Source organism: Motacilla alba, chromosome 1 (genome assembly GCF_015832195.1).
Source record: "Motacilla alba alba isolate MOTALB_02 chromosome 1, Motacilla_alba_V1.0_pri, whole genome shotgun sequence".
In the NCBI taxonomy this organism is placed as follows: domain Eukaryota; kingdom Metazoa; phylum Chordata; class Aves; order Passeriformes; family Motacillidae; genus Motacilla; species Motacilla alba.
In genome coordinates this window covers 48,710,362-48,737,789 of record NC_052016.1, presented here as the reverse complement: position 1 = coordinate 48,737,789, position 27,428 = coordinate 48,710,362, and the positions used below count along the sequence as shown (strand labels likewise).

At 36.1% G+C, this 27,428-nt stretch overlaps 1 protein-coding gene across 1 annotated transcript in view; it reads right to left on the bottom strand.

Moving 5' to 3' along the window:
- ARHGAP42 (Rho GTPase activating protein 42) overlaps positions 1–27,428 on the bottom strand; it is a 138,829-nt gene that overhangs the window by 88,794 nt on the left and 22,607 nt on the right. Inside the window, exons 2-3 of the mRNA XM_038130094.1 lie at positions 19,440–19,535; positions 2,151–2,212 (exon numbers count right to left, since the gene is read on the bottom strand). Coding sequence (XP_037986022.1) covers positions 2,151–2,212; positions 19,440–19,535 — 158 coding nt within the window. The remainder of the gene's footprint in view (positions 1–2,150; positions 2,213–19,439; positions 19,536–27,428) is intronic.

The following is a 27,428-nucleotide window of genomic DNA, read 5'->3' as shown; positions in this document are numbered from 1 at the left end:
GAATGGGAAGTGAAGGTTATTCCAAACTGAGCAAAAAGGTGGATACAAATAATTTCCTGTCAAGAGCAGCTTCTCCATACATGAAGACTCTGCGGGAACCCACACTGGAGCAGCCTGTTCCTGGAGGACTCAATCCTGTTGAAAAGACCCACGCTGGAGCAGGTCATGAAGAACTGCAGCCCATGGGAAAGACTCATGTTGGAGAATTTTGTGGAGACTGTCCCCCAAGGGAGGGACCAATACTGGAGCAAGAGAAGAGTGTGAGGAGTCCCCCCAATGGGGAGGAAGGAGCACCAGCCCTCATTCTCTGCCCTTCTCTGCCACTGGCAGAGAGGAGGTAGAGAACTGCGATTAAAGTAAAGCCTCAAAAAGAGGGAGGGGCAGAAGAAGTTCTTTAAGATTTGGGTTTTGCTTCTTATTACACTACTCTGATTTGCCATTAAATTAAACAGATTTCCCCAAGTCGAGTTTGTTTTGCTCATGACAGTGATTGCCAAGTGATCTTCCCCTGCCCTTATCTCAGCCCATGAGCCTTCCCTTGTATTATCTTTCCCCTATCCACATGAGGAGGGCAGTGACACAGCAGCTTTGGTGGGCACCACTAATCCAACCAGGTTCAACCTACTACACTCAGCTATACAATCCATGCATTCCTATGGAAATAATAGTGATATAGAACAAAACATATTATTCTATCTGACTGGTTTTTTTTTTCTCTTAATAATATTTTTTTTCTTCTTTTATGCTAACAGCCTTCTTACATCTTTTACAAAAACACTATATGGCAAGATCAAATTATAAACCAAAGAAAGGGCGTAGACTTCTAAAACTGAAAATGGTAGCAACTCCTCTGAGGGGAAAAAAAAAAAAAAGAGGAGAAAGAAAAGAGAGAAAATAATAGGAATTTTTTTTACATATTATGAAAGACTAACAAGGTTGAAAAATAAAACCCTCATCTATTCATTGCTTTTCTTTTGACTATTAGCTAGCTCATAACAATCTTTAACTTAAACTGGAAAGCTATTAATTTTAAAACATTGTTTAAGGAACTAACAAGTGTTCTGCTAACCAACTTTTAAGGTGGTAAATATAGAACAGTCACCTCACTCTTCCAGCTACCCAGGAAAAATGTTTTGCATGAAGTAAAAAAATTATTTTACTTTTATACATTTAAGTAATATTAGCTAGGCAACTGTACTAAATAAATGTTATGACTTTGCCATTTTAAAATATTTATAGAAACAGAAATAGTGGGAGAGAAATTCTATGACTATTTATTTCTAGGTCAAGACAAATTTATATAAACTTTTTTCTGAATTAGTAAATTTATTCCAATTTGAGTCATAAAAGCCTTAGCTCAATGTTCTAAGTACCCATAAGAGAAAGAAAAACTGGCACAGAGATAATCTTTGAATGGATTAGAGTGAGTTAAACTTTCATGATATTTAAAATTTCCCCTACTGATGTTAATTCTTAGCTCACTCCTTTATTCATGATTGACTCCCAAGGAAGGACAAAAATAGCTTCATTGCTCACCTGGATTTTTTTAAATACTTCCATAAAAATACACTTAAAACTTCTGTAACAAAGCTATATTTGAATATAAATTTAAAAATCAAAGCAAACTGCAGATTCAAATGGCATAAGGACACTGTATCAATGGGTGACTCCAGACAGACTGATCCATAATGTATTCCACAGGAGTTTCTCTTGGGTGATGAATTTGCTTTCTTTTCCTATCACTTACTTCTCAAATTCTTCAATTACTAACATACATTCACTGGACAACATTCAAGAGTATTTCATTAAATACAAATACAGATCTACATCTCCAGTATAAGCTTTTTGCAGGAAGGGAAAGGTACATCAAGATTCAAAGCTTATTTTGGGTCAGGGAGAAGGAAGGTAGGAAATTGAGACAAAACATTTAAAACAATTTTTAAATCAATGCAAATGACTTTGGTTGAACAGTTTAATAAAAATAGCTGTAGTTTGTGGCTTTGTGAAATAATTCCAAATAATTCTTATGATGTACTTAACCCCTACTACATAAATAAAAATTTTAAAAAATCACTTCCGGGAGAATAGAAAAAAAGGTACTATTTTACTCAAGCAGAGGTCCAATGCAAGATTACTGCCAGCAAACTTACCAGTCGTCTTCTCTCCTCTTCAACAGCAATCAGAAGCCGAGCAAACTCCTTCAATGACTGGGCTGAAAGGAAAACAAAGAAAAATTCTGCTTAAAATGAGATTTTAAGACCAGGTGAGTTCATTATCTGGATTGAAGGTACAGTGATAAAATATTTCTCTTATACTGCAATGTAATCAGTAGCCTTAAACGAGATATACTGAAGCAGGCAGCAGGTCAAGAGCAAAGAAAAAGAACCTGAGTTTAAAGAGTCATATGTATTTTAAAAATAATTTTTAAATGGAATATGGCAAACTGAATTTCCTGAAACATGGAAAGACCAATCTCAAAACAGAAGAATTCTGCTTTCAGCCACAAAATTCACTTTAGCATACTAAGAGCAGAAAGAAAATAATTGAGTTTCTCCCACTAAGGTGGGAGAACAAGTATTTGAAAGAACTATGAAAAATATTTGGGTAAATATTTGAAACTCAACATTTTAGAAGAAATGTCAAGTGTATAGATTTAACTGCTCTTTGGCTTTATGTTTTACAAGGACAAGGTCTCAGGTGACCCAAACAGATGATTGATTTATAAGCTTTGAATTCTGTTACAACTGTGACAGAGTCTTTGCTCAAAATTGTTTTCAAATAGAAGTCAAAGGGCTGAAGCAAAGTCAATGGAAACATAATACAAGAATTAACCCCTAAAAGAGGGCAAGAAAGAGGAAAACATTCTGAAAACTCTTAAGACTTCATTCTCATGTAAGCAAGTGGTACAAACCTGTCTAGAAAAATATTTCTTTTCATTTGTATTACTTTCTCAAGGGCATAGTGGTTACTCAGACCCATCATCACAGTCCCATAGGTGAAAATCCCAGAGAACAACCATGTGAAGAGAGCGAAGTATCTGTTTTTACTTTCTCCTGATGCAACTAGCAGTAATTGCTACCAATGACAGGATGCTACATGTTGTGGTTTAAAGCTCTGAACTCAGAATACAGATTGCTAAATAATACAGTTTCTCACAATAAACTTGAGGCAATCTCAATCATTATGAAAGAGGTAAAAAACAAACATGGAAACAAAACTCAGATTTTCTCAAAAGAACAGGACTGAAAAACTCTTCATAGTTAACGAACATATAGCACTGACAGTATGCTAATGGAACTCCACCTCTTAGTTATTTTTTCATCTTAAATATTTTTGGTGTCAGTCTCCAATAATATGGCTTTGTCAAAAAAGACATCTCAAAAAAGATTTAAGGAAATAAGCTCATTTTCTAGAAAGTACTGGAATAGATCCTTTAAGAAGAAACTAGTATCTGGCTTGCCTTAGCTGCCTTGTCTGCATTCAGGAACTGCTACTTAGTTTTTGGACCATTCCCAAATAATTTCTATTCTTTATACCTTGCAGAGGTCACCCTTGCATTCTCCTTTCTCTCTCTTAACTTTTACAGTTGAATAACACTTCGCCGTTTGTTCCAATTTCTTCTGCAAGAAATTACATAGCTATTTTCTTTTGTAACTATGATGCTACACTTGCATATCCTGACCTCTAAGTCGCTGTGTGCTGACAAATTATTTTTTCCCATTATGAGTTCTTGGTTTAATCCAAATACACTTGGTAAGTTAAACATCCATCTACTTGGGGCTTGAATCTTTTCTTTTAATATTTTTCCCTGAGAATACAAGTGTCAGAAGATTTTGCCAGTTATGTCGCTATCAAGGTTTTCAGTATGATATCCACCAAATTAACCCAATCTCTTAGTCAGCTCATAATATCCCATGGGAAAAAAAAATTGCAGGTAAAGAAATAAGATGATAAACTGGTTGGTTATATCTGGCTAGGAATCTGTAGAGCATTACACTCAAGAATATCTAAGTCCCAATATGAAATACTAAAATCTAAAAAAAACAATTAGCCAGACAGACATGGCTAAACTATGAGGATGTGGAGGGGTGGTGGGGAGGAAGAAGGGGAGTGAAAAAGAAACCCGAAACAAAAGCTAGTACGAGAAGCTTTTGATTAATCTTTCAAATTTTAAGGCTGAACCAGAGAGTTTTTTAGTTTCAAAGTGGAAACCTTTGTTTAGGATTTAAATAAATTCAGGTCAGCCACAGGAAAAAAGCATATAAAATATGTCCCGTAAGTGTGGAAATCAATATTTTCCTGAATATTTAACACTAATACAAAGGTACTAGTCTGTCACCTGTACAGTGCCTCAGCTGAAAACTGAGAAATTGTCTCCATCTTTTCCTCCCCATTGGCTCATCTTTGGGGAAATTACAAAGGTCAGTTTCACTAAGAACACAGACCCTACACTCTTCAGCAGCTCTAAGACAAACCATCCCCCTGATCTTATGAGACTTTGACTGCAGAGACACCTTTACATCAAAACTGACTACATCTGTGATGCTCGCTGCCCAACATCCACATGCATCCCTACATTCAGCCATGGGATGTCCTTCCCCAGCTCAGGAGGTGCACAGGGAGAACTTGTGCATTGTGTATTCAGAGCATAGTGAAAGATACACACCCAGTACAGAGTTCTGCAACATGAACATCTCTGGTGACCCCAATGGTTCTTCTCTCTTGTAATGCCACCACATATACCAAGAAAGGCTTTACCCACACAAGCTCTCCTACAACAGCTCTGACTACTGCAGTACTGTCTTTCATGATACTACATCCTTCTTCCCATACAACACCCACTCAGTGTGGCCTCATTAAATGCCAGGATCTGTCCCTAGAGAACTTTGGCTGTGCTAGAAGCTGCAGTGGGAGGGGGAAGGGTAGGGAAGGAAAGAGAACACTGCTCCTCTTTTTCCAGATTATCCTTTTCCTTCTTTCTCCCCCCTTCTCCCACAGAGCCCTCTGGTTGCAGAGAAGCAGCAGCTCTGCCTCACCTCAGTTTGGGGCTGGGCAGACAGAGGGATGCTGAAGGCAGAGGTCACCGAGGGGGGTGACACCTCCCAGGCAATTCACCCACAGGGCACTGGGCACCTTGGAGATCTGGGCAGGGGTGTCCTTCCCTTCCACAACTAGCACTCTCATCAGGATCGCAGCACAAAGCCTGGGCACAAGGTACAGACATCTAACTCTGGATTCACAGCTCTCAACAGGAAACAAACAGATATTTCAACAATAACAATTTGACGTGCTTTCATGCAGTTGTAAACTAGATTTAGAAATCACACCTGTCTGTGTCAGATGCAGCCTACTGTCTCTCAGGACAGTCAAGCTTTACACATCAGCCTCACAATCTTTTCCTAGTAATGCTACGACATTTTTAAAATCTACTTCTTTTTAATCAGAATAGACACAGAAGAATTAAAGTGAACTTTGTAAATACAAAAGGGGGTGGGAAGAAGAAGAGTCAAGTATTTTGCAAGAGGAAATGTTATGGGAATATGTTAATAAGGAATAAACTCTGAAAACACACCAGTAATATGAAGTACAATATGCAGCCTAACATATAAAAGACATTTTTAGCTATTTTCATAAAGAATTATTGTTATTGGTGGGACATTTAAAGGAAGACGAAGTGCTGACTCAGTATTTTATTCTAAGTTATTAGGCGATATTGACGTAAAAATCACAACAGTTTTACAGTCTGCTTTTTATTTAAGGGCTACTCAAAAGGACTTGTAAGATAAATTTGGTATCATGATGGAAATGATGTCTGTGAAAAGCAATGCCCAATAAGCAAAAACAATGGAATGTGTACCCAGATATACACTTGTGGTTTCATTCATCACAGTCACAATAGGTTGCCAGCTGCTCTCTCTGGAGTGTTCCCAACTCAACAACGAGCTGCAAAATTTCCCTTGTTCAGGAGAAAGGGCTCCCATTATTTTATTTACCAAAAAAGAGAAAAGCTATTCTCTTTACTTTTAATTGAAAAGTCTTTTAATTAATTTGCTGCATAAAGAAACAAACTAACAGTACCAACAGCTTAAACATTAATGGTGTAGATCAACAACATTCTTTTTTTTTCAATACCCCTATCATTTCAAACACATGGTACAGCTCCACAAAGAACTACACTCAGATAATTAAAAAGGAAATTAAATTTGATGTAGAATCTGGTTTACTGCATTGAAATCAACCCAGTTGTTCATAGGAAAAAAAATGCACATAATAAATCTTATGAAGTTTTTGCTATATACTTGTGTAGAGAATGTATCACCTTAAAATAGCATGTCTGTGGAAATCACTGAAGCTACTCTATCAACCTTAGCTTAATATTTAAGAGTACAGTGCTACACTGTACCACTAAATGGCACACACAATAGATATGACATCATCTACATTTAATGACAAAAGGCTGACACAGTGTATGACACATATAATACCTTTGCATGACCAATACCGAACCGAAAGACATAAAGACAAGTCTGGAAGGTAATGTTCAACCCAAGACAGAAATTAAAAGCTACTGTGGAAGACAATATAACTGAATGTTCTTTTCTGTGGACTGTTGCTTTAATTTCCATTTATACATTCAGTCTTAAATGATGCATAGACAATTTTTACATACTCTAAAGTACACAAAACAAGAATTTTTTGCATTATGAGCAGATATCACCACCATCTTCAGATATGTGAATGCCAGCATGGAAAAAATAATATGTATAGATATATGTCACATGTTCTTATGACACCTTGCTGTATGAAAGGCAAAAATGAGCAAGACTGTCAGAGATTTCCTTATGTCTTCCTGATCTGACTGAGGAACTGTCAGGACTGTGCTGCACATTGCTCCCAGTACTCTTTGGCAGGAAGGTCAGTCAAGCACATCCTCCAGAACCGGTCATACCTAGCACAGACTTGTGATAGCTGGCCTGAATTCATGCTTGAGCATGAACTGCAGCTATAGTCTAGAGGGTAGTTTTTTCCTGTAAATAATACACCACTGAAACAGAATTTAAGATAGACCAATGGCCCATAAGGAAATTTTCTAAGGATTAACATTTGCTTACTAGACTTCCGTGAGAAAGCAGAATAAATGTAAGATCCATGAAGGCTGGAAGAAGAGGTTTTCTTTTCCAAATCTAAAATTACAGTAAATATATTACTAAGTAGTTGTCAGTTAACATTTGTATTTCCAGATTTAGCATTTTTTAGCATTTATTGCAGCAACAACAGTTTTTCAACAAATCACAACAGCAAATAAAATTTCTGTCCTTCCTTCTGTGGTTTTAAGGCATATTGAAAAAGTATGTGAGGTGGTGGTGATAGGGAGGTTCAGTAGGTAGGACAAGATTAGCCACAGAAAGCTTCCTTTTAGACAGAAAAACTCAAATATTTCAGAGTAACACTGACAGGCCACAACAGGTATGAAGAGACAATCGTCTGCTTTCTCAGTAATTTCTACTTAACAAGAGTTGTGGATGTCATTACAGCTACAGAGGATCCGTAATGTCTATCAGTAGGTAACTAAATTGGATGTCTCAAATAGCACCGCTATGGCAAGTTTTCACATTACAAAATGGAATGCAGAGAAGGACTGTCTTGAAAAAAGACTCCCAAAGCCTGTCATTATCTTGGTCTCTCAATATGTTGGCTATGAATTTAAATGGAGCCTTATTTTATACAACAGAGGTTTCCTTTACCACTGTCATGACCTGGACTGATTTGTTAATGATCCTTTTTTCCCCCTATTTTTCTTACTGAATTAAACCAATAAAACATAAAAAGTGTACAATTACCTAGAGCTTTAGAGGGAATTACAGTTGAGCCCAATGGGAACAAGCTGAAGGATCAACACCTTAGTCTACAAATATGAATAACGAATAATTTATGCAAAATGTGAAAAACGTGAAATGTCCTTGAACTTCAAGCAGAGTATTGTATTAGTGTCAAAACATTTTATAACTAATGTTGATTGGGCTGGAGCACCTTTGTAACATAATTTAAAAAACAGTAGTGCAGGATGACTTCAACATCTTCCTACAGAAAACAGCTGTTGGTTTTATTTTTAAAACACATTTTCAGAAAAGCTATATTTGGACAATAAGACATATGTCTGACATGTCTGATTCCCAATTATTGCTCAGGTTTTCTATTTTCTTTACCTACTGTTATTTCTTCTGCTATTTCTACCCTAAGTCATCTTCCCTCACTTTCCAAATGACAACATTTTTGGAGAAACTTGATCTTGGAAGAATGAGCTCTGTACCATAAATAATATTTACTGGGAAAGCAGAAAAGACCACAAAATAGGAGAGGAGTACAGAATTTGAAATCAATGTTTATCTTAGTTATTTTGTCCCCTTCTGAGTATCATTCCCAAGATAATAGAAGAGATGCAGCAACTGCTTTCTTTTGCTAAGGTTTAAGAAAAATCCTTAAAGTATTTATGTAAATTCCAGTTTGCAAGCTTGCAGCATGTCAGATAGGGTTTAAGCTGAGTATTGGTGTCAAGAGATGAATTATGTTAGAAGATACCATTGTGAAAAAAGAAGCTAGAATATCAAGATAATGGTTCATTTCCTCATGAGGTTTCAATCTCATTTCAAATTTGGGAAATTATTATTGTATGTGCTGCCTTATCCTCTCCATTTGGTTCCTCTTACCTTCCTAATCTAGGTATCAGGTTTTATGGATCTGTAATAAGGACCTTATGCATTCCTGTTTTCTGTGTTTACATTTACCACAGCCTCCACAAGAACAGTAAAAAAAGTTACTTGAACCTTCCTATAATACAATGAAATGCACTTCTAGTAGTAAAGGACATAGGATGAAACAAAAAACTCAAGTGTAGAGGTTTAAAGATTACATTAAGATATCGCAGTATAGAAATACACTTTCAAAGTGACAATGATTTCTGCCAGAAGACAGTGGTTTAAATTTACAATCCAAAAAACTACTAATTTCCTTAAAGACTTCCATCACGGCAAGGCACACTAAGGTACAGACAACCCTGTCTGGTCTGTACTGTTCTTGTGATACAATCAAGATAGTCTTAAGATGAGCAGACAATGTGAAGCTATTTCAGACTCAATAAGTGAACAGTCTTACTATTGGCTTCATAATTAGTCTGTAAGGACTTAATCCAAAGCTTTTTTTATCAAATACTACCATGATCTTTCAGATTTTGAAGTATCTCTCAGGAAGCACAAGTTTCAGTGGTAATCTTGTTTCCTGTGGCAATTCCATCCTTGAGCTGTGAGGAAGGGTATTTAGCCAATTTTTTTTTAATTATTGAAAATAAGTGTGTTACCTCACATAAGGAAATCCAAATTTGCCAAAAAAAATAATTATAGATCAGGAAGAAAAAATATGACAACAGCAAAGAGACAGAATTGAAAAATGCCTGTTTTAAAGCTTCTGCAAAGAAATTACACAAATGAATAAGGAAGAAAAATGACAAATTAAGCCTTTTATGCCCAAATTTATGCTTCAAGGTATATGTATTTTTCTACAAATATGATCACATGTTCTACTACATGCTGTCAATGCATCAGGGCACAGTTACTCAAATACATGTTACTAAAAGTAAAGAAACCCTAAGGTTTCACTTTATTTCATTTGAGTTAAGGCATTGCAAACTCAAGAGTAAATTCAATGGTAATTTTTTGCTCCACATCATAATTAGGAGCATTTTGGCTCTTCACAGTATTAGGACAGAGAGATGGTAGTAAGTGTTGCAAATTCCCCATGAAAACAAAGCCAACAATGAAACTATCAGATATTCAGCAACAGTTTCCCTGTTTGACCTCTCCTGGTTTATAGCATTTGATCCCTGTATGTTTCCAGGCAGTGCTCCCCACAAAGCTTTTGGGGTTTGCATTGGGGTGCATTTGGGTTTTGCCACACTATAAAGGTGAGACAAACCAGCAGAAGAGGCCAGCGATTCCACAGCAAGAATGGAATCTCCTGCCTGAGCATCACACACATGTGCCTCACTCTGCAGGCCATATGAGAACCATAAAAGGCACCAAATCAAGATCTGAACTTAATTGAAGCCCAAAGCTCTGCAAGATGTGTTTGGCAGGACAGTACAACATGTACAAAGTGAAAATACTCTTGAGTTAAAATTGCCTCATATGGTATATATGAAGCAATTTTAACTCAAGAGTATTTTCACTTTGCAAAACTTAATGAGCAAATATAGCAAGGTATTTTCGGAAGTTTTTCCTAAACATAGGTAAAGCATAAAGTACAGGGCAGCTATTAGAAGTAAAAATCCTTTCCTCTTTACAGAAACAAACCTCCACCAGGGTAACCATCTAAATCCAGTTACAAACAGTGTCATATCTGAGAATTCTTTGCTATAAAAAGTAGCTATCATGTCACAAATATTTAAACATACAAATACAAGCCTTGTAGAAAAGTTAAAACAATTCTTTGAGCCAATATATTTATACTTTCCACTCCACTACTTTTCAACAGAGGCCTACGCAGAAAACTACATGTTCATATACAAACTAAGAAGATTTGCAAGAAAGTCAGGTTATCTAGAATTGCCAGATTTACAGTCAACACTTGTCAAACACAGTACTTGGAGAGATAACCTGAAGACATGCAATGTTACACATTTTAAAGAAATCCAATTACTTGACTTAATATCAGTAAACTGCCATGCCCTACTCATGCAGAAGCTCACAAAGCAAATACAAGTAGAAAATTCTTAATAGATCAAGCAAGAGCAAAACACTTCAGAGAGTCCTGAAAGCTTTTTAAAGTTCATAATGGCTGTCTATCCCTCAGCATATTTGTAAAAACAAAACAAAAACAAATCCACACCAAAGAATAATTCCACTACCACCATTACACTGTTAACACTAAATTAAAAATACAGCTGCATATCTACCCTGTGTTAGTGTTCTACTCTATTTATAAAAGTAGTACAAGTATTGAAAACACATCATTCAATTTGGAAAATTTACCTATCTTGTGTAGCATGAATTCTTCAACATGGCAGAGATGTGGTAGAAAAAGTTCATTCTAGACTCTACTAGCCTAGAGCACCTCTTCTCAAACATGGCATCTTGGAGTGCCAGCAAAAACATTTTAAATCATCTAAGTAATTTATTTCATTTTCTTAGCAACATGAGAAGGATCTCTCAAGCAGTCATGTGCTCGCACAGAGCACTACATCAAAACCTGTCTACAAATGACTCTTTTCTTGTCTGTCCCCTTCTACAGTTCTGTGAAGGGGTGGAGGCTTTTGCGACGAGTCACAACAAATACACCATTTCTCACAGCATATGCCATGTTCTCACAGAATAAAGAGATAAGGGTTTAGATAAGTGATCATTAAGAAATAATCCATCTCTATGCCACACTACAAAATAGGGTTTTACATTATTGTGCCTGTCAAAGAGAAATCAGCCTCTCTTTTCACCTGATGGAGCCACAGGCACAGTGGTGGGGCTGAGCTCCACAGCTGCCGAACTCAGCAGGGTGTGGGGAACAATATTTAATACATCAGATTCTGTCTAACAGGTACAAAGTGATCTGAAAGTGCTGCTGGAGACCTACTTTGAAAAAATAGCAGCTTGAATTGGCCCCTGTTGAAAACAAACAGCATTCCAGAAAAGTTAATTTCATTCAATTAATCTTTACCTCAACTAAATTGACCATTAACCTTTGACTTGAACAGATCTGGATTCGCCTGAGTTGACTGATTTCCTATCACATGTCAGAGGAAGAACAGCTCTAAAAAACATGGAATATTCAGAAATAGTTAAGTTCAAAGATGGATTCTGATACAATCAGACTACAGTCCTCTCTTGCTCTCCCTCCCAGTAGAAAGAGTTGTGGAGTTGTGATATAAATGTACTGAGTACAAATTTTTCATTCTAAGGTAAAAATTGCTGCTTCAACCCCAAGTTTTTTTTTAACAGCTGAATAACAAGACAACATAGGAAACAGCCACTGTGCAATGTACAACATTGCTTGCAGCAATGTTAAGCTGCAAAAGTAATATTAAATCATAGCATTCCATAAACAAAGGAATTAGAAGTAATTATGACTACATTTCAGGCCTGCCAATCCCCAATTCTTTAGAGGCCCATCCATACTTTAGGTGAAGGAAAAAATCCTGATGTTTTAGTCTTCCCAGCTGTACAAACCTTATTTGTGTGTGGCTCTTTATGAGTGCTGAAATAGGGGAAGTAAAACCAAAAGCAATATATTCAGAATGCAACTGAGAATCATTAATACTGTTTTTCTGATTTTAAAAGTTTCTGCATTTATTGCTTGGATAGTGGAAGAGTTTAGAAAAAATATCACCAAATATTTCAACAGATGTTAGGTCTGCTATAATTGCTTAATTGAATTTAAGGCTTCAAAGGATCAAAAAGTTCCCTGTGTTTAAAACTCTAAACCATACTAAACATTTTGATTTCAGAAAGTACAAATCCTTTATCTTACTTGCTCAAACCTGAAGATGAATATCTCAAAACTGAGTTTATCAAACTACTATCTGTTTTGAAAATGAGTTCCTATTTCTCAAGAGGTATGCTATCCTGAAAACTCTAAAATGTTATGCCATTTTACTAGAAGTGTATTATATGCATCAATAGTACATACTCATTATTTTCAAAACAACTCTATAAAGCAACACTCCAGTCCTCAGACTGCCTCCCTAAGGGCATTCATGCTTTCACTGGGAAGTCCAAATCTAGAAATAACAAAGGTAAATGACAAAGGAGAGGAAAAGAGGGATGTTGAAGGTGTGCAACAAATACAGTAAAGTAGAATACACCTTCAAGAATCCAGGCGATTGAAATATCAGAGAGACACAAAAGCTACTTCATATTGCTCTGTGAGTGGCATGGACTTGTCCATTCATCTACTCAGCTGTTCAGATCAAATTTTGACTCATTTTAACTCCTTAGCAGAATGTACCAGGACTACAAAGCTGTTGTTGTCCATTGCCTGCCTCAACCTCTTTCTGTGCACAGTAAGAGCTGTATCTGAGACACCACAGTCTGCAGTCTAATACAGTAAAATGAACTAACATGAATTTTAGCTTCTGTTAGTACACTAGGATGCAAACTGCAGGGACATAGGAGAGCTCCTACTGTCAGCTACTCCTGACACAGAAGAAAGGTAGGACAAACAGAAATGGCAGTAACTGCATCAGCCACCCCAATTCAGTTTCTTCATTTGAACACTCATCTTAAGGTCAACAGAGAATGAAACATGCAAATTCCAACAATCTTCTGATAGGTATCCCACAGAAGGAGAAACAACAAGGACTCTGTTGTTGATCTTATGTTACCTTTTCCTCCTGAACAGATAAAAATGTACTGCACCATTATTTTGTTTCCTGATTTGTCAGCCCCATTTGCCTTTCCAAAGCAAGGACAAGAGCTCTGGGCTTGACCACTAGAATGTAACCTTCACTTTCTGGGGCAGATGTTGTTTTGAAGCCTTGATAGGATCCCAGCACTAGCATAAAATCATTCATTTCTTGAAGTCAAGAAACAATAGAGTTCCGGAAACAGGTGGCATTTGTTTAAATTGTCAAATATGCAACAGGGACAAAAAAAAAAAATAATGGTAGGAACAGAATCAACATATTTGAAACAAACACTTTAGGCATGTCACACCCTGATTGTGCTGAGTTCCTCCCACAAATTGTTACCATTGAACTTCTCTAGATAAAAATAATCCAATACAAGTACCAAAGAACCCTGTCCTGTGATCTTACAAGTACCTTAAGCAAAGTTGCTTTGAAAGTAATCTAAAAAGTTAATTCTTAAAATTCATTCTTTCAGCTGGAGGAAAAAGACCTGGCAAATCTAAGCAGGTAATTACTGTGGAAAAGCAGCATACAATCTTTCTATGCAAATTCACTTTCCATTGTAAATAGTTTTCTAGTCTAATTCAGGACTCAACCCTTCCCCACCCATCTAAAATAAAACCACCTTTTGTAAATACACTTGTCCCTAATGTATTCCACAGGGTCAACAAACTCAAGCACTAGAAAAGTTGTTGGGATGATGCCTACACTAAAAAAATCCACCCCCAGAACTGCCCTCAAGGTGGTGGTGAGATCCTGTTCTTTCTTTGCTTTGGATAAGGCAGTAGTAGACCTGAGATGCTGGAAGTAATTTTAGACTTATTTGGAATTTGGTCATTTCATTCAGAAGACTGGTTGGAAATGGGAATTCAGTGCAAAGTAGGTTGAATATTAACCCCAAAAAGAGCTTTCTTGAACATGAAAGCTTAACCTCAAGTAATTAAGGAGATGACATGTAAGATATCCGAGTGATTCAGACTGTAGGTGGCTTGACTGAATTTAGTAAACAATACAGGAAGAGCCAAGCAAATTCAAGACGTCATTACACACCACAAGCAGCAGTGTCTTGAAATCATGAGTAACCTGACATCTACCTTCTCAGATTCCTGATGAACCTCCAAAAGGCAGTGTCCTTATCTGGAGACCACCAAGTCCATAGACTGATTGTCAAGATTTGTCTCTACACACTGTAGGCATGTATAAAGTTCCTATGCAACTTTTTTGTTTTTTAAATTTATTTATTTGAATAGAGCATTGCATCCAGAGCATGCACCATTAAAAATGGAATTTGGTACCTCTTAAAGTCAATTAAACTTTTACACTGTTACAAAAGATGGGGGGAAAAGGAAACATCATTTTTTTTCCTTTTTTCTTCTTCTGTAGTTTTATATACAAATTTCCCAGTACAGATCTAGTTGCTGCTTTGAATTACAGGATGCTTCTCCTCCGACAAGCTCTCCAAGAGGGTAGAGCAAATGCTAACTGAAAAGCATTGTACATGTGGATGACCAGTATGAGAAAAAAAAGAAAACTGAGCTTCTGGTATCACTTCTCAACTAAAACAAGACAGGAAAACACAGCAGTGGACTCTAACAAACAACTACTATTAGCATTCTGCATTTGTTTGTTTGGTTTTGAGTTCTTTCTCTCTAGTACATTTGAGTCCATTTTTCAAAGTTCAACTTGAAACTAACTGCTGTAAACAACATAACTGCCAGGTATGAGCTAACAGTTCTGTGGATGGTTAGTTGCTAGCAATTTAATAATCCCATGAATGACTTGAGGTGTGAGTCAGCAAAGATCACGAGCCCCAACCACTAGCAGCAAGAGAAGAATTCAGTGCCCACAAGAAAAGATACCACATTTTAGAACTTTTGACCTATTCTTTATGGCTCAATTAATAATGATTTCATAAATCGTCATAATCCTATTACATTCTTAAATCAAGCATCTGATGCTACCTGAAACATTTGTCATAATATAATTCTCTGCAGGGAAGAAAACCCCGAACTTCACAACCAGCAGTCACAGAGTGAAAGACATATGCTTTTCAGTGCACTTTCCTAAACAGCACTTGATAATAAAACACAGATACTAAAATAAAATGCCAGAATATCAGAATGTATTTCTTTGCCTTTTTTTTTTTAATTTTGAAGAGCATGGTCTTATACTGCAGATATTATATCTCACAGATATCTAATTACCCATAATACAAAATAGACAAAAACTTGTTAAAGGCAGAAGACAGAATTACATTGAGTTAATAATGTTTGTTATTTTCATCTCTAGCAACCATAAACCAGATAATACAAACATAATAAAAGAGGATCAAAACAGGGAAATTCCTAGGGAGAGATCAGGTGACACAAGTTGGATAATACTAGGAGGAACTCAGCAAACCTTCTCCTTGCAAAATTTATGCCTGCAGTGTATACTGAAGAAAAAGATGATCATTAAAAACATTGTTTTTGCAGCTGTCCCATGCATGTAAAGTTCTATATTACCCATAAGGTTTGAAACATGCAAAAATCATGCATCCATTCTACACAAAACTCCCACTGGCAAGACAAATGACTGCCCTCCTTTACTGTCAATCTTAAGTATTTCATTTTTATGCAAAATATTTACAAAGAGGGCTGGGAATAGGGTGATATGTCTAAAAAAGCAATGGCAAAGTGTTATCAAGTGTTGTTACTTCTGAGGAAAAGACAGTTGTTAGATTAGGAAAGCCACACCTTCTTCTCAGAGTAAGGGCAAGTTACATAAAACTTTCATTACTATGGCTTTTTAGTGTTATTAATTTGCTGTCACTCATCTTGTTATTTTTGCATGGAAAATGCCATCTTCTGCAAACTTTTCAGTTGCACAAAACACAGTTACAGCTTCACTGAATCACATGCAACTGGAGCTAATAACCATGTTCTGCCATCAAACAGTCATGCATTGCTGCAGATCACATGCTTCCACAAGCATTCCAAACCAGAGGAAGAGACAAAACCAGCAATTGTTGCTAGCCTGTTTTATTTTTTTAATGAGAAAAACTAGTAAAGATGGGGACCACTGTTTCCCAAACCAAATTTTCTGGCAAAAAGATTAAAAACTGAAAAAGGTTTTATTGCTAAAGTCCTTTGATGTTCACAGTTAAGAAACCAACCAAAAACATAAGCACTGTAGCTGATTTGAGGAACAAGGCAGTCTGCTTATCCAAGAAAGTCACAGAAATTCCTTACAATTCATGCATAACATGACTCTAAACTAGGCATGGTATATCTGAAAGTGACTATGAAGATAAATTTGCCTAACTTCCAGCAGCATGAAAAAACTACCTAAAAAGCATTATACAGCCACAGACACAGATAAGATTTTTTAGTCAAAGAAGAACACCTCTTTTATGCAAAAATTAAATCCTTGTAAATAAAAGATAATAAATCATCAAAATTAGATATCAAAGATAGGAATTAAAAAAACCTAACCAACCCCAAAAAAATAAATCACTGGATTAAATAGAAGATGGATTAAAATAAGTATGAAGAACACCACCATAATTCTGTTTATGTGGAGTGTGTCATGAAGCTGAACTAAAACTACTTCCTACGTATTTAATGTAATGGTCTTAGTGGAATAAATAAGTTATATTAAAAGAGCAAGTAAAAATGTACGGTTTATAGGAAATGCAAATAAAACTGCTCTTATTAGATCTCAGACTGGAAAGCAAAAAGAAGCAAAAAAAAAAAAAAGTTAGTAAAGAGATACCCTAAACTTTAGTTACTAAAGAGAGTTGCTCAACTCCAGTATCACCTCAAATATGTTAATGGAGCTATCATTTCAATTTCAAATACTTTTTATTGTTAAGAAAAAAAAAAAATACCTGAATCACTTATATTTTATGCTGAAAGAATCAGCACCATTTAAAAAAATACTCAAATACATGCTGACAGAACAAGTCTTGTTCAGAGGTGAATTCCCAGAGCTAAGGTGTATTAGGGTAGATTTTCAATGCTAAGCTTTAATTAGAAATGCAGTCCTTACAATAAGCTCCAATGCATATATGCATAGGGTTTTTCAAATGTTATCAAGTCAGAATATCACTGCAGACTGAAGTAGAACTCACTGGCCTGCACAGCTGTAGACATTTTTAGAAAAAGGAGGTAAAGGCAGAAGGCGGGTACAGAGCAGGATTCATCTATACAAAGCTGTCTTTGATGATAAGCAAACATCTATCTTGTTGGGGCATGTTAAAGATATGGATAAATTCTAGGTCACTGCTCTAGGGAGATCAAAAATTGAGCCTTACCCTATAAAAGCACACAGTATCATTCAAGCTCTGTTAGACTTGAATTTGATTCCTGTCAGTTTACCTTTTACTCTTACAACCTTCTTTGATGTACATGACAATCCATCAGGCAATTGGTCCTTTGGAAGCTAGAAATCCCTTCTTTGAAGCTTCAAGTGAAATAAATCAGCTGTCAAGCTTCATGAACTGTGGTTTTTTCCTGAAGAGTTTTAAACGCCTGTTTAATGTCCAAACAATAAAATGTCTTTTCTTTGCTACGTTTATGTTACAAGTAAAATGAACGTTGCCTTTGTTTCTCAGTGACCTGATTTTAAATGCAAAACTGTATGTGTTTAAAAAAGTTACTGACCAAATCTAAGACATATAACTGAGATACTGCAGATTTAGTTTAAAGCTATACATATACAATATAATTTTAACAGCCAAGAAATAATAATAATAGTATGCATGACAAAAACTACATGCACACCATTTCTCTTTCCAAGGTGGACACACCTGAAGAATGCATGCAGTTTTACACCTGAGTAGCAGGGGCTCAGTGATTTCACTCCTCTACTTTTAACTGCCAGTAAAATTAAACCTCCCCTCCCACTCCCTGCCAGAAGTTTGTGGAAGACCGTGACCAAATACCAGTCATCTTTGATGACAGTCTTCTGACTACCACAATGTTGTAGGATGAGGATGAGGCAAACCTTGCAAGTGAAAACAAGCAGTTCAGACTTTCTGTCCAATGACTCAGTCAGGAAAAGGAAAAAACTGAAGGGAGAGGAGACTCGAAAATAGACCATAATAATAAATAACTTGGAAAAGACTAAATCTGAGTTCCCTCTCTGTATTACATAGAACTTCTTCAAAAAATACAAACAAGTCCTATGTTCCCTCTTGTACTGCCAAATTATTTATTTTTAGAAGCCACTACTCTTCAAGAACCATCTTACTTCCTCTCAAATATTTTAGGAGACGCATGGGGGCCATGTGGTATGTAAGACTCATGATACTGAATTTAGCCTTTCTGAAGATGGATTGTAATCCAAATTTCTTACCAGTGGGGGTTAGCTCTCCAGCTGCTGTGCTACTGTGTAAAAGCATCACTACAACTGCAGCAATGTCTTGCAGTAAAGAGTAGCTAAATTTCTGAACCCTGGAAACATTTCCAGGATTAGTCTGCTGAGGGAGGAGTACTTTGATGACATTATAGAGGCTTACATTCAAGACAAGTTGAGCTATTCAGTTCTGCAAATGCAGAATTTCTGGTGTGTACAGAGACAGAACAATAGTCATTTAGTAAACTATCCTGGCAAAAGTTCAGACAACTATATACTTAGGAATTCACAAGTCGTAATGAACATATTCCTCTTTTTAGACCTTTAAATACTTCCTTTGTATTACTACACACTTAGGTGGTTTTTTGCAGACTTATATTACATCATAGAAAGCTTGTGTACCTTTTAGTAACCCACTGAAAACTGACTGAAACATAAAAGTAGCAGCAAAATTTAGAGGATTCACAGTTGACTCAGTTGACAAAAGTATGTTGAATACTTTATGCTACAATAAATCAAGCTATGCCATGAAGACATAGTTTTTTAACATGTATTCTTAAAGTCTTGCATGGTTTTTATTTATTGAAATTTTTCTCTTTTTTGTGATATTAATCATTAAAAAACAAGTGTGAACTGTGCCACTGTATTTCTGATAACATGCTATAAGAAACTATAAAAATGTTACTGCCAGGAAAGCAAAGAGAATACTTACCAATATTAATTTCATCATCAGTTTCAGCATCTCCAATACACTCAAACTGAAAATCTTGTAAAGACTGTGAAAATTTTTGTACTGCCATGGATAAATCTAAAATTCAAGAAAAAACAAACAAATCAGAATTACTTCACTCGAACTTCACTGAAGCAAGGCATCATGCATTTCTGCATTAAGTATTTTTTCTGCTTACAAAGTTTTCTTTCTAGTATCTTTTTTTGGACATTACTTCATTTTAAAATCACCATCACCTTTCCAAAATCAAATACATGAGATATTCTAGAACCTATGAAACAGACTGATGCAAGATTTTAAGCATTGATACATGTATCACACTGACAACTAAAGAACTTTTATACATCTTGAAAAACAATAAATTAGTACAAGAAATTGATGTCTAGTGATAAATTGCATACGTAGGTATATAACTCTATAACTGTATATTTCCTACTGTGCTGTACATGAAGATTATATTATTAAGTGTATTAACAAACTGAATGCTAAACAAAAATTGCTTCCTACTGTTTGTATAGACGAAAACAAAATAATCTTTATAAGATGAAGGACTGTGTTTTATGCAAACACAACCTCTTTCATAGCTAAGTAAATGATTGTTTTATATTTATTAGAAAGATCTAAACTTGAATTTGTCACAGTAGTTTTAAGTTTTAAGGGAAGAAACACAGTTTTATTATTCACTCTTTCACCAGGTTACTACACTGAGTCCCAAACCCTTCTACAAAACTGCTGTATGGCAACTGATGCCAAAAGGAATTACATGGCCTTAATGTAATTGAATGGAAATGTTTCTATATTTCAAGTACACTGGAATGCAAAAATTACCTTTTGCTAATAGGAATGGAGATTTATTTCCTTTGGACAATCTAATAACTGCCTATGATGAACAGCATCTCTGTGGATGTGAAAGGAAAAGACAGAGCATAGGCTCTCCCTTATCATTGTTCCACATATGCAGGATTTGGTGCAACAAATGTCAAAGTAAAGGAAAATAAATGTTAAAAATACAAAAGGGGGAGTCTCCATTTCATATCCTGGATTATTGATATATGATACCAATCTTTCTTTCACTCTGTCAGCAAATCAGACACAGCTTATACAATTTTGAACCTGAAGGAGGTATGTTTAACCTAGTTCAGAAATAGTGGGTATGAAGAATTAAGGAGCTTATGAGATACTTGATAAAGTCATGTAGCAAGATACCATTTGGAGATATCTGCCTCTATATGAGGCCATTCCTAATACCTTGAGCGTATTAGACAATACCATAATGAGATTAAAGCTGTTCAATGTAGCAAAGAGTAAATTGAAGTTCCAAGGTCAGATGTTTCCTGTAACACTCATTTACAAGTTCTCTACAAAGTCAATCTAACCTGAAAAGATAAAAAAATATTATTCTACAGAAAATTCCAGCTGACTTGGACAGCTTCCTAAAGGCTGAAATAGGAGTTACTCTCTAACACTCTGACATTGCTGTTGAATCACCAACATTGGACCAAGCAGCGCTACTTGATTGTATTTATCACTTTCTAAGAAGCATCATCACTTTAAATGATTATAACATTATAAACCCAGTCACAGAAAGGAGCAGCTGTGCAGTAAGCATATCTTTTCTAAAAGATATCAAGATTCAGAACTGAATTAAAAAGGATTTAAGAGCAACTGTCTCAAATCAAGAAGAGGCAAATGATGGATTAAAAAAAGAGCAGATAGAGCAGAGACCTCACCCAGTTTTACAAGATGTCATTTATCCCTCCATATCCCAAAGTCTTAATGTCACTGAGAGTCCTCAATGCATGCTGCTGCTTCCAGAAGGAAGGTAATCACCACACAAATCACATTTTCTTTTTAGAATATGTGACATTATTCAGAGTTGCTCTTACTCAGCAAGTACTTTGTAAAGTCATGTCCCTCTTCATTGATTCCACATGAACTAGGACATTCACTTAGCTCAGGGCAGAAATTTTCCTTCAAGCAGAGACAACTGATCTTCTAAGTTAGTATAAAAAGCTCACCAGCTTTATTGACTGACAGTACAAGTCTATCACCCAGGGAGGGATGGCTGCTTGAAAGGCTCAAGGAGCTCACAAATGCTGTTGCCCCTGCTCTTCTGCAGGCACTCAAATGAAGTATGTATTTTCTAAGAGTACTCAACTCTACCATTTGTTCCCTGCTTTCTCTGATTCCCAAGAAGGATTCAGTTCCATTTTGCAGTGAGGAACATAGTCAAGATTAGCCATCTACACATTACACATTGTCAGTGCAAGGAGGCAACTGTGACAGAGTTGCCTGTTTTAGTCAGGGCTTCAGCAAGTCAATGGGCCAACAAGATTTTTTTTTTTTTGTGGAGCTGACAGAGGAAGTACTAAAGAAGCTACCACACTGTTACTGGAAATAATAAAAGGATAACTACAACAAAGCTTAACCACAACAAAGTAATATAACACTAGTATTACATATGGATACATACAATACTAACCATCAGTATCATAATGCCAATGAAAGAATAATAAAAGTCATCATCCATTCAGGAGAGCCACCGAGGAATCATGAAATGCACTACTCTATTGTACTTCTCCTTGAAGTTTTATATATTTGATTAGTCTATTTAACACATATTGTTCAATTTAAAAAAAGCAAATAAATCTTCTGGATTATTCTGGAAGGCGGGTTTATTTAAGACTCACTTTCTTTGAAATTGCCAAAGAGAAGTATGTAATATGAACTATAATACATTAACTTATTTTAGGTATCAGGGCCTTACAGCTGAACATGGGACGATAAAACTGGGATGATCCAGACCCTTTGTATCACAAGAACTGTTCTTCCACTTTCTTGTCCTAGATTTGTTACAGAGATTGTAAAATAATTTCTTATTTAGAGTATTGAGGAGGAGGAGAGAACAATACATTGCAACAATGTGATGAAATGACGGATGCTATTTCCCAAAGAATGAAAAAACAAGTGTATGCTTTGGCATGGCACAGCCTATCACAACAAGGACAAAGTCCTACAGATAAGGACACTTGGAAAGATTTCCACAAGTTGGTAAGCACAATGAATTTTTTTATTGGGCTGTGATGTTGTCATTTGTTTGGTTTTGCCAGTCTGGTGTCTGGAAGAATAGCAGAAAGTCCAAACTTTGGATAGGGATCAATCAATCTCCAAAAGCAGAAACTTTGGAGCACTTGCAGAGGACTCATATCCCTACCCTAGTAGCAGCCTGCAAGAAAGTGTTTTCAGCAAATACATCAAAGCCAAAGACTTTCCACTTGTTTGCTTACAAAGATGACTTCATTAGCAAATGGAGTTCCAATAACCAATGTTCTTCCTGACTGATGTCAATCATCCTGGGAAAGCTTGGTATCATTCACTGGGTTAATAAAGAAAAACAGCAGTTGAAACCTAGTGAGAAGATTAAACACTTCTAAATGAACTCCTGAGCACCAGCTGGAATGTAGTAAATGCAACTTCAAACAACAGACACTCTGGCTATTACAGTAACAGCAGCATATCTGGCTATCTGACACAAAGCTAGTTATTATTCCATGGCTTCAAAGACAGCCGAAGCAAAGGGGTGATGATTGACCTAGCAGGATATTAGAAGCAATCCTTCAGTCAGCTGAATTTCAGGACAGCTGAAGACTGGAAAGGAGACCACGTACAGTCACCTTTGGTGTTTCAAACCTTTGGGGCAGTATGAGTCCACCACCCCATATGACTAGATGCATTGTGGTGCTCTACTTGGTGAGATACTTCATTCGGTCATGCACTGACATACAAGTTTATTAAAACCCCAGCTAGTCAGCAAAACTCAGCATTAAGTCATTGTAATATGTGAATAAAACACAGTAGAAATTGAACAGTATTGCCAAAGTACTTGATAAAACAGCATGCTAAAATGCAGAGAAACATTTATCTAGTTTCTTGACTCTACTCCTCAATACCTGAAAATGAGTCATTATTATGGTTATTTTTTAATTGCTTTACAAATACATTTATTTTCTTGATTTACTTCTTAAGCAACTCTCATTCTATAAACAATTGTTCTGGCTAAGTTATCTAAACACTTAAAAAAGTAGTTTTTATATGAGAGACATTATTATTATTATTATTATGAAATAGCAGCTATGAACACGATTTGCAGTATTCTTACCACACTAAATGATAGAAGCAAGGAAGCACTTAAAAATTCATAGAAGTGAAAAAAGGGCTTTCAGTATTACAAATATAAATCTGTAAAACACTACTTATTCAGGAAAATGCTTGTGAGATACATGTCTCGCTAAATAGTTCATGACATGCTCTTCTATATTGAAGATGAACAGAGAACTTCCTTGGCTTTGTTATTTTATGAGCTTCAAGGATTTGAGCTATATCAACAGCCAGAAATAAGCCGGAGGAACAAGAACACCCCACTGAGAAGCACTGAACTTCAACAGCTTCTGTGTTTGCTACAGTCAATTTGATTGTAAGTAGAACATGTCACAGTGGGATATCTTTTTCCACACCATAGACTGTAAACACAGAAGCTGGCAGTACAATTATGTTTAGGCAATATGAATGATTAAGAAGCTAAAAGCAGTGATCATACAAGATTGTGTATATCACTACTATGTTTCAAATTTCTTCCTGGCTTAAGGGCTTTTTCATTACAGCTCCCAGCTTCACAGTAGTAGGTCCTAATTCAGAGAAAGGCACCAAAATGTATTTTTTTCTCAATTTCTGCCATTCCACTCTTCATTGCTCACTAATAATTTAAATTGAAACATAAATGATTATCAATGGTTTTTGCTAATTATCACATTTAGAAAAATCTTCTTGCTCATAACATATAAAGTAGCAGGTTGGCACAAATAAAGGGACCTGAAAATGTCTTGCAAATCAGCAATCTTGAGCCTGGGAATGTTGGCACATATGCCAGTAATGCAATTAATTCCTTCAAGTGCATATGAAAAGAATTCTGGGGTTTGCTGCCAGAACAGGTAATCCCAATTTAATAAAACATCACCACCATAACATGTCCAGATCACTATAGTTAAAGAGCAATTTACAGCGCACGTTAACATGCCTTCTAAACACTGACAAAAAGATCTGTATAGTCAGCTGATGCAGCTTTGGATGTCTTTAGTTTCATGGCTTTCAATCCTGGAGTCCTTCCTTTGAATGGAATATTTTCCATGGTATTTCTATTTATAGAAGTCTATTTGATGAAATTATTTACACACACTTATTATTCTTTACTTCTCAGCTGAGTTAATTTCCGGATCATATAAACTTTTCTGATTGTCATAAAAAAAAAAAAAAAAAAGACCAAAGGAAGAAAAAATCCTCTCCTCTTATAAGTGACCACATTTTATCCAAATTCAGCAGAAGAACTTAATTTGGGAAAACACAGGGCAGGCTGGCACAGAGTAAAGACTATCTGCAAGGGCTGATGGAGCTAATGCTGGCCACATGCCACAATGCTTTTCTAAAGAATCCACAAGAAAACACAAGGGAATAGAGAATCCAGTGCCCAGTGCCAGAGATTTTGCAGCTCTAGGGCCACTGCTCTGTATTGACACAGTCCTTCATTGTTGCTCTCAATAAACTCTTTATCCCCTTTATTTGCCAGCTTCCCCAGTGCATATTCTTTGCCAACTTGCTATTCATGGAACAATAATAAGCAACTAAAACAAACACTCTCTACCAACTCCCTACCCCTACAATCCCACACTACTTTTTTACCTTAGGCTCTATGCTTTGCTCTTAATTTCAGGGAAGCTAACTTCTTCCCACAGTCTCCAGGGAAAGGACATCGGGAGAATATGTCAACATGTAGCCCATGCATTGCTGCATTCCTCTGCGGTTACATAAGGCCCTGAAATTTTTCAGTGTCGTTCTCTTACTCATGAATATTTCCATGAGAAAAATGCACAATTTACTTTCCCATTCTAGAAAGCACTAAGAAATCCCCTTGATCAAATGTATCAAAATCCCCACTTTCTTAACTATGAGGCAAGAGCTACTGAAAAGTCTGTATGTTCTGTAAACTTCAAAGCTATTCATACCAACACTGTTCAGTCACAACTTCCTTATGTTAGACACTTGTGCAATACTTTGGATATTCTTAGAACTTCTCTACAGTTAGGAACCAAGTCTTATACAGTCTTGAGGACACTCCAAGAACACAACACTGATGTTTAATGAGAGGGGAACTTTTATGCCACATCTGCATGCTTACTTGATAAAAAACATACTAAAACTTCCATGAAAAATAACTGTTGAACCTAATAATATTAAATAGACAAAAGACAATACTGATCATATGCCATCCCTCTTTTCACTATTCCTCTCCTTACCCCACTCACTTTGTGTGTAGATGTGGAAATCTAACCTTATTCACATAATCAGAACAGAAAGAAATGGACTTTAGTTTAGTATGCAAAAGCTTTAAAGTCTATAAAATTACTAACTTGTTTTGACTTTGCCTAATTATAAATACATGAAATAATACAAATTCACCTAAAAATGTATGTCCTGTAACCCTTAATGTGGAAGACACAATACAGTACATACTGCTCATCTGTTTCTCTGAAGTTAAAGCATGTATGTAACTTCATAGCTCCTTCGCATATTAAGTGATGTCATTTTGTTTCAATACTCCCACATTCTTGTACTTTATTTCTCATTACCTCATTCTTACAAAATCTTTTCTCAATATTTTAGTTTATAAGACTGTTTAACAATACTGCTGCATTTGATTAGAAAACAAACTGACTTTGCAGGGAATTACCATGGTTTAAACCTTTTTAATCATCAAACCATATTCACAGAATTACACTTTACAAGTGACTAATCATATGGTACAAGGCTGAACAGAAAATTTTTCTTTGCCACCACTGTAATTTTTTACAGTCTTTTCCCACAAATATGGCTACAATTTTCAGAAAGCATTTGGTTTCCTTTTACTTCTGAAATTGCAAAGATTGGCTGTAGGGTATAACCTAGTACTATTTCCAGCACATTATTATATTTTTCTAAATTACATTCAACCACAATATTTCTATACTATGACAGTTTTGCATGCTTATTGTCATCCTGTATACTTTTTGACCAAGATCCACTGTAAAGGCCTGAAATATTCCAACATTTCTTCTGTCTTGGAGAAAAATAAATCTTAGAAAACAAGCAAATTTCGCTACTTTTTTTTTTCCATTCTCAAATAATTAAGTATCATTACTAACTCATCTGCACTCTCAGTATTTTCCCTGTCTGTTGGTAAAACTACTCCATAGTTCTCCATCAGGGAGGTTTCAAAGATTCCTAAACTTTTATCCCTGCAAACTTGTTTTGACCCTCAACATACTTTCTCTTGCTCCTTCTGGGGATTTTAAATGCTCTTTCATGATTTTCCACATTCTTCCCCCACCCCATAGATGTTTATTTCCCAGAACAGTGTCAGACTTTTCCAGGGAGTTGGGTCCACATTCCAATATTCTCCCCCCAGACTCTTCCAATGAAACACAGCTGATCAGGCATGCTACATCATTTCTCACTCCTCCTGGCACATCCCAGCAACACTGAGCAGGCAGAGAAGCACTACAAAAAAGAGGACAAAGAAACTAAGAGCAGATGCTGCCAGAAGTTGAAAAAGCAGAGAGTGATTTCCTGTTTGGCAGCTAGGGAGTTGCCAGAAAAAACATGGGAATTCCCAGATTTTTAGTGAAATGTAAAGTATTGGTGCATCAGATGATCCTACAGTAGGACCTGAACAGACATTTTTCTCTCTTTGTTCTTAATCTTACCATGCACCCAAAGTAATTTTAAAAATACATGTGCCTATTTGCAGACTATGAAATATATGACATAATACCAGAATATAATTAAAACCTATGCTGCAACATATTCCCATGGGGCCAGAGTTCTGACTATCTGACCAAGATCAGTTCTGGCAGTTCAGTGCTGTGCACACGTAGAATGAGA